At 42.8% G+C, this 11,969-nt stretch overlaps 1 protein-coding gene across 1 annotated transcript; it reads right to left on the bottom strand.

Annotated features, from left to right (window-relative positions):
- Nucleotides 1–42: 42 nt before the first annotated feature.
- prxl2c (peroxiredoxin like 2C) lies at nt 43–2,193 on the bottom strand. Its single transcript, XM_029763544.1, has 6 exons — nt 1,892–2,193; nt 1,539–1,607; nt 1,036–1,089; nt 816–921; nt 588–722; nt 43–353 (listed from the first exon to the last, which is right to left on the bottom strand). The coding sequence occupies exons 1-6, from the start codon at nt 2,069–2,071 to the stop codon at nt 223–225; spliced, it is 675 nt and encodes a 224-aa protein (XP_029619404.1). The 5' UTR covers nt 2,072–2,193; the 3' UTR covers nt 43–222.
- Nucleotides 2,194–11,969: the final 9,776 nt, after the last annotated feature.

Below are 11,969 nucleotides of genomic sequence, written 5' to 3'. Positions count from 1 at the left end.
GTCAGCCATTGAATTATGACAATTATGACTAAGATGCAGCAGTGAAAAAGAAAGTATTTTTTATGTACATGATTATAATCAGACAATTAAGCATGCATCTCCAACACGGTGTCAAGTCTGGGTAGCTGACTGTTTTTTGTATTCAAAACAAAAAATGTACTATTGACAGTAGATTAATGTTTTTCATCATGACACAAAAACAAAGCAGGATACACAAGTGGGCTACACAACAATGATCTTTGGCTTATCACTGAGGTCCAGTGTGTGTTGTACTCCGGACAGCTGTAGCAACCAGTTGATGGGCATGTGGTCCAGCCGGTTCATATCAAAATGGGCAAAATGGACCTCAGAGCCTGGGCAGAATGACAGATTTGCACACTAATAGACAGAGCAGTATCTTCACAACATATGCCATATTAGATACTGACCCAACTCAATTTTAGACAAATTGAAAAATTAAAAGGGATATACCACTGTGCATAAAACCTATAGAATAGCCCAAGATGTGAATCACATGCACTACAGTAGGCTATTTGTAAGCTATAGCTAATACTATCAACAACACTGTAATAGCACAATGCAGTTACCTGGGCCAACGATTATGGCTCCACCCTGCTGTCGAGGATCTCCCTGGAAGTCAAATATAGGGCTGGTCATGGCCCTCCACATGCTCTTCATATGGCCCACCAGCATACCTGACTTCACATGAGGGCTAGGTTTGGCTAGACAGACAGACATTTTTTATGTTTAATTTTATTACAGCTTTTATGTAGAGTAGACTATTGTTATTTCAGGAATACAACAAAATGTCTCACCTGATTCCACAGACATCTCTCCTCTCCTCATCCCCAGTCTTTTGTATATGCATCTCTCTGGGTCTACGTATATGTCATGAGGGTAGCCAGTCAGTGAGCAGAACGACTACATCACACAGAGAAAACACATGTCAGACACTGCACAACAACACAACAAACAAGAAGCTTTCAAGTATTATTGACATTGACATAATTGCAGAATGATACATTGAATGCCTACCTCAATATGATGATGATATGATTGTCCTATAACAACCAGTCTGAGACCAGCTTCCTGCATTGAATATATGAAAACATTCATCAAGAGACATAACAAGTTATAGCCTATATTGTAGGCTATGTCACATTTGTCACTAAAATCAAATCAAAGTTTATTGGTTATGTTCACAGATGTTATCGCGTGTGCAGCGAAATTATTGTTTTTCTACCTCCAACAGTGCAGTAATAGGCCTAATACATAGCAATAAAAAACAATACGCACATAATCCAAAAAGTAAAAAGAAAGAAATTAAGAAATATCAAAACGTGAAATGTCAGAGTAGGAAATAGTGGGTAAACAGTATGTACACATTATTAAAGTGTCTAGATTAAAAGTATACTTTATCTAACACTGCAAATGGTTTTCAATAAAGACAGTTATAGACTGAATAAAATAGCAATTGGAAAGGTTTCACTATTAGAAATTGAAAACGTAAAAAAAAAAAAAAAGACTTCACCACTCACCTTTAGAACTTCCGCTGGTATTCTGCTCAAATCATCCACATATTCTTTGCAGGTGTGGCACAAGAAATTCTGTCGAAATACAGAGTTTCTTTAGGAATTTGAATCGTGTCTGCTGTTATCCGTACTAATAGTCTCCCCCATTTGAACAGTGAACACCTAGCTAGGCTACTTTGTTGCCTGCGCAGCGCTGCCAGAAGCATGTCGTTGCTTTTTCAACTATTAGATCAATATATAAGGTTTAGAAACCTAGCCCCAACGACAAGAATACTTCTGAGTGTAGGCTATGTAGGATAGTCTAAATGTTTCGTAAAGTGTAAAGTGAATATACCGTAAAGTAGCCTAATATTTCCTACCCGAACAAAAATAACGACTGATTTCCTGTCTTGGTATAACTCTTTGAAGAGAGTTGAGACTCCATGTCGGTCATAAATCAAACAGTCTTCTACATCCTCAAGACGAACAGTTACGGGTGGTCTCTTGATCTCCCGATGATCCTTCGTTATTTGTTGCGTTATAGGTGGATCTGTCGCCATCGCAGCAGTTCATGGTAGCTTCATTTTTCCAAGGCCGCCCTGCCCATGCTATTTTGGGACTTGCCGTCGAAGCGTTATCTGGCATCAGGTCAGGAGTGCTACTGAACTGTATTCACGCCCATTTTCGTGTGCAGTCTTGCCTCGAATGTCTCTTATTTGCCCATATGCTAGACTTTCACCACACACGTTCATTCTATAGCCCACTTTTAACACATCAGGCATATGGACCAATTTGGGCAACCTGAAAGGCTAAAAGAATAGGCCTACCAGTGTCCGTGTGTGAGTGTGTGTGTAATTTCTAGCATATAGAAGGAGAGAAAACAGCTGTGATGGGGGTTTCATCCTATGACCATGTGTGCAAAGTCTAGGGGAGATTCTCATTTGGGCTCGTCTGGCTCACACCAGCAGCTCTCGAAGTGGGTCGCGCGTCAGCCATACTACATTTGGGCACATTAATTTGTATTAAACTTGTCAAACTGTACAAACATATACGGAAGTTTAATTATACATTCAAAATGCATTGGTTATGTTAGCAAAGAACATAACCAAGAACACAGGTTTAAGAAAAAAAAAAATATATATATATATATATATATATATATTGTCACGGCCCCTCTGCAGTGCAGGGGCAGTTCCTCCTGCAGGCAGAGGAGGGTCGTTAGTGATTGGAGCCACCTGGGCTCAGGGTATTTAAACTGCTTCACTAACCACTCTCACTTTCTCTCTCTCACTGCTCCTCCAGGTATGATCCTGTTTTGTTTGTTCCTTTTGTAGGTTTACTTAGTTTCCACTCAGTCATGTTCACACACAGATTCATGCATCCGTTTACTTTACATACACCCTACATTATGACATTTCCACACCTCATTCCTTTTTCTTTGTTTAAAGTTAATAGTTTTTTGGTTTATAATAAATAACCTTTTGATTGGCCTATGCCTGTTGTTCATGTCCCCTCATTTTTGCCACAGGCTATGAGCCGGCCTGTGACAAGTGGGGGCTCGTCCGTAAGTTAAAGTTAATTGTACTTTAGTCGTATTTTAGTTTACTTTAACATTTTGTCGTAGTTGGTTAAGGTTTTGTCTAGATTGTCTTTGCTTTATTATTGATACGTTTCTTTATTTGTAATTTGGCTTATTTGACTATTGTTTTATAGTTAACTTGGGTTAGTTTAGTTCAGATTGCCAAATGTTTTGTTTGGGGGGATGTTTTGGTTGGGCCAATATTGTTGAAGAGAGCATTGAGAGCCATGTGTTCTTTTGGTTCAGTTAGCTTGGTAGCTAAATTTGGTTAACAATTCCTTCTGGGTTTTTCTGGGTTTTTGTTCAAGTGGGAGTCCTCTCCTGTTCAGGCTTATCAGCGAGTGTCAATAGGAGGCTCGTGGTGTTTTTGTTTTAGGTGGCAGTGAACGTGAGTAGAGCTTCCCTTTTCCCCTACATCGGCTCGGGAGCACCTCCGTGGTTATAGGGGGGCCGCCAGTTCTGCTTGTCTTTTCCACTCCACTGGTTTTGTGTGCATAAAACCCCACCACATGTGACTGCACGAAGACCAGGGCCAGTTACTTAGTTGTTTTTGGAGGATAGTGGGGTGTGGCTCCTGTTCTTGAACCCAGACTGACAGCAGGTGAGTTGTGTATTTTTCTTTTGAGCATTTGTAATGGTTGTATTGGTTGAGGAAAATGTCTTCCATTCTGAGTAGTTTTGTTCAAGCTCCTTCAGAGGTAGCCTTAGAGTTGTGTACTAAGGAGCAGTTAATTGAAATTGCTGAACATTATCAGATTGAGATTGTTGATAAAAAAAATGAGAGACTGTTAAAGCTAAATTAAAACAGGGTCTTAGGGAAATGGGTGTTTTCTGGGGTCAGTCTGCTAGTAGTGAGGGTACAAGTTCAGTCTAGTCCTTCATTAACTTTTGAGCAGCAGAGGGAGCTGTTGCAAATGCAGTTGGAGCTAGTCCTTCTGGTCTATTAGCATTTCTCGATCTCGCTACCACAGTTTGATGTTTCACAGAATCTTTGTTTGTTGCCTAAATTCGATCAGTCAGATCCAGACAGATACTTTGCTTTATTTCAGCGTATTGCGGAAGCTAGAGCTTGGTCAGATTTGGACATGACTATGTTGTTGCAATGTGTACTTACAGGTAAAGCGCGTGAGGCTTTTGCGGCACTGAGTGTAGCTGACAGTAAAGTGTATGCTAAAGTTAAATCAGCAGTTCTGAAGGTTTACGAGCTTGTGCCAGAGGCATATCGTCAACGTTTTCATTACAGGAAAAAGTTAGATTCACAAACCTATTCTGAGTTTGTTCGTGATTTGACTTCTGCATTTAATCGTTGGTGTACAGCTTCTGAAGTTAGTACTTTTGAGGATCTGTCTAATTTGATTGTGTTAGAACAGTTCAAAAATTCTGTATGTGACCAGGTTGCGACATACATGAATGAACGTAAAGTTAAGTCTCCAAGTGATGCAGCAGTCCTTGCAGATGAGTACAGGCTAACACATAAAACCCGTTTTGAGTCAAACAGTGACATGTACCATAGAAATAACTTTACTTCTAGGAATAGTAGGTCAACTTTTCTTGGAGCTTCTTTCCAAAGGCCTCAGCAGAAGTTTGGGTCTGGAGGACTTAAAGCACCGGTTAATGCCAATACCTGTCGCTACTGTTTAGTTGAAGGACATTGGAAGAAAGATTGTCCTCTACTTAAATCAAAAAGTCAGGTCAAGTTAAACCTGCTGTGTTGGTAGCTCCTGCTTCAGCCTCTGACCACCAGGGTGAGCTTTTTCAGCCACTAGTTGAGTTTGATTCTGTCTTCGCACTGATTTTTCAGCCTTTATTTCAGATGGTGTAGTGTCCCTGGTAGATGGCAACCAAAATGTTTCAATCAAGATCTTAAGAGACACTGGAGCTTTAGATTATTTTATTCTGGAATCTGTTTTGCCGTTCTCTAAGCAGTCTGATACTGGCAGTTGTGTAATGGTACGTGGTATGGGTTTAGTTCCATTCTCTTCTCCTTTACATGAAGTTACCCTAAAATGTGGTCTGGTAGAGGGTGATGTAGATGTTGGGGTTAGACCCCAGTTGCCAGTAGAGGGAGTCCACATGATTTTGGGGAATGACTTGGCAGGTAGTAAGGTGTGGGAAGATGGCAAACTAAACATCTTTACGAAGCAACATTCAGTGTCCCCAGATCACAACTGTGTCTCCTGAGGTATTTCCAGTTTGTGCTGTTACCCGCGCTGCCCCTCGTAATAAGGTTGAGAGTAAGCCAGAAAGTCTTGAGTTGCCAGTCAAACTCCAGACAGAACAGTTGACTAGTTCTAGAGATTCATTGATGGCTGAGCAAAAGGCCGATACTACCTTGGCTGATCTGTTTGATAAAGTTGTTCCTGATTCAGTGGTGAGGAATAGTGCTCAGTGTTATTTTCTTCTTGATGGGCTGTTGGTTAGGAAATGGGTTCCACACTATGATCAGGGTCTAGGAGAACCAGTCTTTCAAATAGTTGTACCTACTACTTTGCGAAATAAAGTGTTGCAAACTTCACATGGTGATGTGGCAGGTCATATGGGTGTTCGTAAAACTTATGATCGCATACTCCGTCATTTTTTTCTGGCCACGTTTAAAGCGGGATGTAGCTCAGTTTATTAAAACTTGTCATACGTGTCAGCGCACAAGCAAGTCAAACCAGGTTGTAAAGCCAGCACCTTTGTATCCAATACCAGCCGTAGGGCAACCTTTTGAGCATCTTATTATCGATTGTGTTGGGCCTTTACCACGGTCCAAGTCAGGTCATAGCTACTTATTAACTGTTATGTGTCAAGCAACTAGATATCCGGCAGCTTTTTCCTTGCGTTCCATCACTTCGAAGTCAGTAGTTAAAGCGTTAACTCAATTTATTTCAACATTTGGGATTCCAAAAATCATCCAGTCATATCAGGGGTCTAACTTTACCTCCCATTTATTTGCTCAGGTTCTCAAATAGCTTAAAGTTAAACACAATAAGTCTACTGCGTTCCATGCCCAGAGTCGGGGTGCTTTGGAACGTTTTCATCAAACTTTAAAATCCTTGCTTCGTGCATACTGTACAGAACTGTCTGCAGATTGGGAGGAGAGGTTACCTTGGCTGTTACTAGCTGCTCGTGAAGTAGTGCAGGAAAGCACAGGGTTTAGCCCAAATGACTTAGTGTTTGGTCATAAGGTGCGTGGGCCTTTAGCAGTGCTGCAGGATGGTTGTTTGCCTGAGGAACCACCTCGGAACCTTATTGACTATGTAAAGGGTTTTAGGCTGAAGTTGTATAGGGCTGGTGAACTGGCGAAAGAAACTAAAATGTTCTCAACAGAAAATGAAACTGAAATATGACGGACAGGCTGAGCTGCGTGAGTTTAGTCCCGGTGATCGTGTGCTTGCACTTCTGCCTCTTGTAAGTTCACCTTTTCAGGCAAAATACTGTGGTCCTTTCTCTGTGTTGCGCAAAGTGTCAAATTTAAACTATCTTATTGAAACCCCTGATCATAGTAAGTCCCCTAAATTATGCCATGTGAACCTGTTAAAATGTTATCACTCCCGTGATCTAAGCAAAGTGGAAGGCACTCCAGAGGTGAGGTCAACGTTGACTGCTGCTCCAGTCACTGCATCTTGTGGCTTTAACTTTGTGGAGGGGGGAGAAGAGGTAGTTAGGGTTTCGGATGAGGTCTTACAAGGTCGGTTGAAAAACTCCCAGACTTTCCATTTTCACCTCACATGGTTTTACATGAATTTTTCAAAATGTAGAATTTCATAGCTCCTTGGTTGTGTGACCTAGTGACTTCAAACAAGGTTCAGAATGTCCAATGAGTGGGCCTACACATTGCACACCCTTTAGTTTGTCCATTTTTATCTAACATGGTTTTACATGAATCTTTCAAAATGTAGAATTTCAATAGCTCATTGGTCATGTGACCTACTGACCTCAAACAAGGTTCAGAATGTCCACTGACTATACCTTCATATTGCACACTCTGTCTACTTTCACCTCATGTTATTAGACTTAAATCTGTAAGCTTTGCAGGCCTTCATTTTACATGGGTGTTAAACAAAAATTTTGAGTCAACAAATGTTCCATCCTCGCATAACTATCTTTCACATGGACACTGAAAAGATCCGCAAATGGCTGTATGTGGTATGGATCACGGACAGGAGAGGTGTTCAGAGGTGCTTAAAGGAATGCGCACAGGTAGGCCTCATGAAAAACACTGTTTCATATGCTCTTTTTAATCACAGTAATAGGCAGTGATTTGTCAGTCACAGTGAGCTTGATAATGTGAAAGAATCCTTTTCATAGCATCACTTTCATATACTGTACATTAAGACAAATCCTTCTACGTTGAGTATTAGAAAGCAGTTTACATAACCTGATAATGACTTGATATTTGAGTGCATTCACAACAAGCCACATGCAGTCAACTTACAAAATGCAATATTGGATTTGAGGGTTTGTTTTTCTGATGAAAATAGTTATTTGATGCATGGCCTACTATTTCTAACTGGGAATATAAATTCCTACGTCATTTGTGAGTAAAATCCTTTTTCCAAAATTGATTTAGGTACATTTTTGTGAAGAGGTATGAGGGTTATGATATGGGTCATTTAATAGTAAAATCATTTTACTATTAAGTGTTTTTGGTTGACCCTGCTGGACAGAAAGAGAAGGAGGAATCGGAACACGCTGCATTCAAATTCAGGTCTTAGTTATTCCTTTGTACTGGATCTAATACATATTAGCATTTTACATACATTCATAAGTGTAATACTTTTTTATGACATACTGTGAAAAACTCTTTTGGCTGCTGGCTCTGTCACTTTCAAACATGCGCAGAGCAGACTTGAACGACAGGGGTTCTCTCATGCGCGAGCTTTGGCAAGAAGGTTTGCTGTGTCTGTCAGCGTAGTATCCAGAGCATGGAGGCGCTACCAGGAGACAGGCCAGTACACCAGGAGATGTGGAGGAGGCCGTAGGAGGGCAACAACCCAGCAGCAGGACCGCTACCTCCGCCTTTGTGCAAGGAGGAGCAGGAGGAGCACTGCCAGAGCCCTGCAAAATGACCTCCAGTAGGCCACAAATGTGCATGTGTCTGCTAAAACGGTCAGAAACAGACTCCATGAGGGTGGTATGAGGGCCCGACGTCCACAGGTGGGGGTTGTGCTTGCAGGACGTTTGGCATTTGCCAGAGAACACCAAGATTGGCAAATTCGCCACTGGCGCCCTGTGCTCTTCACAGATGAAAGCAGGTTCACACTGAGCACGTGACAGACGTGACAGTCTGTAGACGCCGTGGAGAACGTTCTGCTGCCTGCAACATCCTCCAGCATGACCGGTTTGGCGGTGGGTCAGTCATGGTGTGGGGTGGCATTTCTTTGGGGGGCCGCACAGCCCCCCATGTGCTCGCCGGAGGTAGCCTGACTACCATTAGGTACCGAGATGAGATCCTCAGACCCCTTGTGAGACCATATGCTGGTGCGGTTGGCCCTGGGTTCCTCCTAATGCAAGACAATGCTAGACCTCATGTGGCTGGAGTGTGTCAGCAGTTCCTGCAAGAGGAAGGCATTGATGCTATGGACTGGCCCGCCCGTTCCCCAGACCTGAATCCAATTGAGCACATCTGGGACATCATGTCTCGCTCCATCCACCAACGGCACGTTGCACCACAGACTGTCCAGGAGTTGGCGGATGCTTTAGTCCAGGTCTGGGAGGAGATCCCTCAGGAGACCATCCGCCACCTCATCAGGAGCATGCCCAGGCGTTGTAGGGAGGTCATACAGGCACGTGGAGGCCACACACACTACTGAGCCTCATTTTGACTTGTTTTAAGGACATTACATCAAAGTTGGAACAGCCTGTAGTGTGGTTTTCCACTTTAATTTTGAGTGTGACTCCAAATCCAGACCTCCATGGGTTGATAAATTGGATTTCCATTGATTATTTTTGTGATTTTGTTGTCAGCACATTCAACTATGTAAAGAAAAAAGTATTTAAGATTATTTCTTTCATTCAGATCTAGGATGTGTTGTTTAAGTGTTCCCTTTATTTTTTTGAGCAGTGTATTTCCTAACACTTTGGATCCTATTCTTGGACAGTTAGAAGACACAATGCATCAATGCAAAAAAATGTATTACTAATTACTGTCCATGAGTAACCTCAAACTTGTGGGTCTATAGGTGTTTAGGCCAATAAAGTGCCAACTCAATTCTACCACTGACTAGTCTCTCATGCCCCTATGAACGGGGACACAGGGCAATAGTTTTTAATCTACTGGAGTACACTAACCTCTAATTGGGGCTCTTTCCTTGACACATAGTAGCAGTTTACCAGATAAGAAGTCAAGAAGATCAAAAAGTAGATTGTTGTAAGGGTGTATTACATCCTGTAGTGGCCCCATTGTCATATCCATTCTGGATTCTGAGTGGTAAAATCATAGCTGAAAAATGCCTCTGTATGTGTATGTTTTCCGCCAAGACCGAACTGCCAAAGGGGGTGGAGTTGAAATCTACTGCAGAAACAGCCGGCAGAGTTCTGTCATGCTATCCAGGTCTGTGCCCAAAATGTTCGAGCTTCTACTTTTAAAAATCCACCTTTCCAGAAATAAGTCTCTCACTGTTGCCGCTTGTTAGACTCCCCTCAGCCCCCAGCTGCGCCCTGGACACCATATGTGAATTAATTGCCCCCCATTTATCTTCAGTTTGTACTGTTAGGTGACCTGAACTGGGATATGCTTAACACGCTGGCCGTCCTACAATCTAAGCTAGATGCCCTCAATCTCACCCAAATTGTCATGGAACCTACCAGGTACAACCCCAAATCCGTAAACTCAGGCACGCTCATAGATATCATCCTGACCAACCTGTCCTCTAAATACACCTCTGCTGTCTTCAAGCAGGTTCTCAGCGATCACTGCCTCATTGCCTGGTCAAGGGCAGTCAAGTCTGGAGTGAACCAAGGGCTATATCTGTTCCTGGTTCTACATTTTTTGAAAGGGGCATGCTTATTTAAGATGGTGAGGAAAGCACTTTTAAAGAATAACCAGGCAACCTCTACTGACGGAATGAGGTCAATATCTTTCCAGAATACCCGGGCCAGGTTGATTAGAAAGGCCTGCTCGCTGAAGTGTTTTAGGGAGCGTTAACGGGTCCGCGGTCAAACGACCACCCCTCATTACAGTCAAACGCTCCCTAAAACACTTCAGCGAGCAGGCCTTTCTAATCAACCTGGCCCGGGTATTCTGGAAAGATATTGACCTCATTCCAGGTTGCCTGGTTATTCTTTAAAAGTGCTTTCCTCACCATCTTAAATAAGCATGCCCCTTTCAAAAAATGTAGAACCAGGAACAGATATAGCCCTTGGTTCACTCCAGACTTGACTGCCCTTGACCAGCACAAAAACATCCTGTGGCGTTCTGCATTAGCATCGAATAGCCCCCGCGATATGCAACTTTTCAGGGAAGTTAGGAACCAATATACACAGGCAGTTAGGAAAGCAAAGGCTAGATTTTCAAATAGAAATTTGCATCCTGTATCACAAACTCCAAAAAGTTTTGAAACACTAAAGTCCATGGAGAATAAGAGCACCTCCTCCCAGCTGCCCACTGCACTGAAGCTAGGAAACACTGTCACCACTGATAAATCTACGATTATCGGGAATTTCAATAAGCATTTTTCTACCGTTGGCCTTGCTTTCCACCTGGCTACCCCTACCCCGGTCAACAGCTCTGCACCCCCCAGCAACTTTCCCAAGCCTCCCCCATTTCTCCTTCACCCAAATCCAGATAGCTGATGTTCTGAAAGAGCTGCAAAACCTGGACCCCTACAAATCAGCTGGGCTAGACAATCTGGACCCTCTCTTTCTAAAATTATCCGCCGCAATTGTTGCAACCCCTATTACTAGCCTGTTCAACCTCTCTTTCGTATCGTCTGAGATCCCTAAAGATTGGAAAGCTCATTCCCCTCTTCAAAGGGGGTGACACTCTAGACCCAAACTGTTACAGACCTATATCTATCCTACCTTGCCTTTCTAAGGTCTTCGAAAGCCAAGTTAACAAACAGATCACGGACCATTTCGAATACCACCGTACTTTCTACGCTATGCAATCTGGTTTCCGAGCTGGTCACGGGTGCACCTCAGCCACGCTCAAGGTCCTAAACGATATCATAATCACCATCGACAAAAGACAATACTGTGCAGCCGTATCTATCGACCTGGCCAAAGCTTTCAACTCTGTCAATCACCACATTCTTATCTGCAGACTCCACAGCCTTGGTTTCTCAAATGACTGCCTCGCCTGGTTCACCAACTACTTCTCAGATATAGTTCAATGTGTCAAATGGGAGGGCCTGTTGTCCGGACCTCTGGCAGTCTCTATCGGGGTGACACAGGGTACAATTCTCAGGCCGACTCTTTTCTCTGTATACATCAATGATGTCGCTCTTGCGGCTGGTGATTCTCTGATCCACCTCTATGCAGACGACACCATTCTGTATACGCCTGGCCTTTCTTTGGACACTGTTACCTAACCTCCAGACGAGCTTCAATGCCATAGAACTCTCCTTTTGTGGCCTCCAACTGCTCTTATATGCAAGTAAAACTAAATGCATGCTCTTCAACTGATCGCTGCCTGCATCTGCCCACCCACCTAGCATCACTACTCTGGACGGTTCTGACTTAGAATATGTGGACAACTACAAATACCTAGGTGTCTGGTTAGACTGTAAACTCTCCTTCCAGACTCACATTAAGCATCCCCAATCCAAAATTAAATCTAGACTCGGCTTCCTATTTTGCAACAAAGCATCCTTCACTCATGCTGCCAAACATACCCTTGTAAAACTGACTATCCTACCGATCCTTGTCTTCGGCGATGTCATTTACAAAATAGC

This window comes from Salmo trutta, chromosome 9, assembly GCF_901001165.1.
Source record: "Salmo trutta chromosome 9, fSalTru1.1, whole genome shotgun sequence".
NCBI lineage: Eukaryota > Metazoa > Chordata > Actinopteri > Salmoniformes > Salmonidae > Salmo > Salmo trutta.
This window is presented reverse-complemented; position numbering and strand designations above follow the sequence as displayed.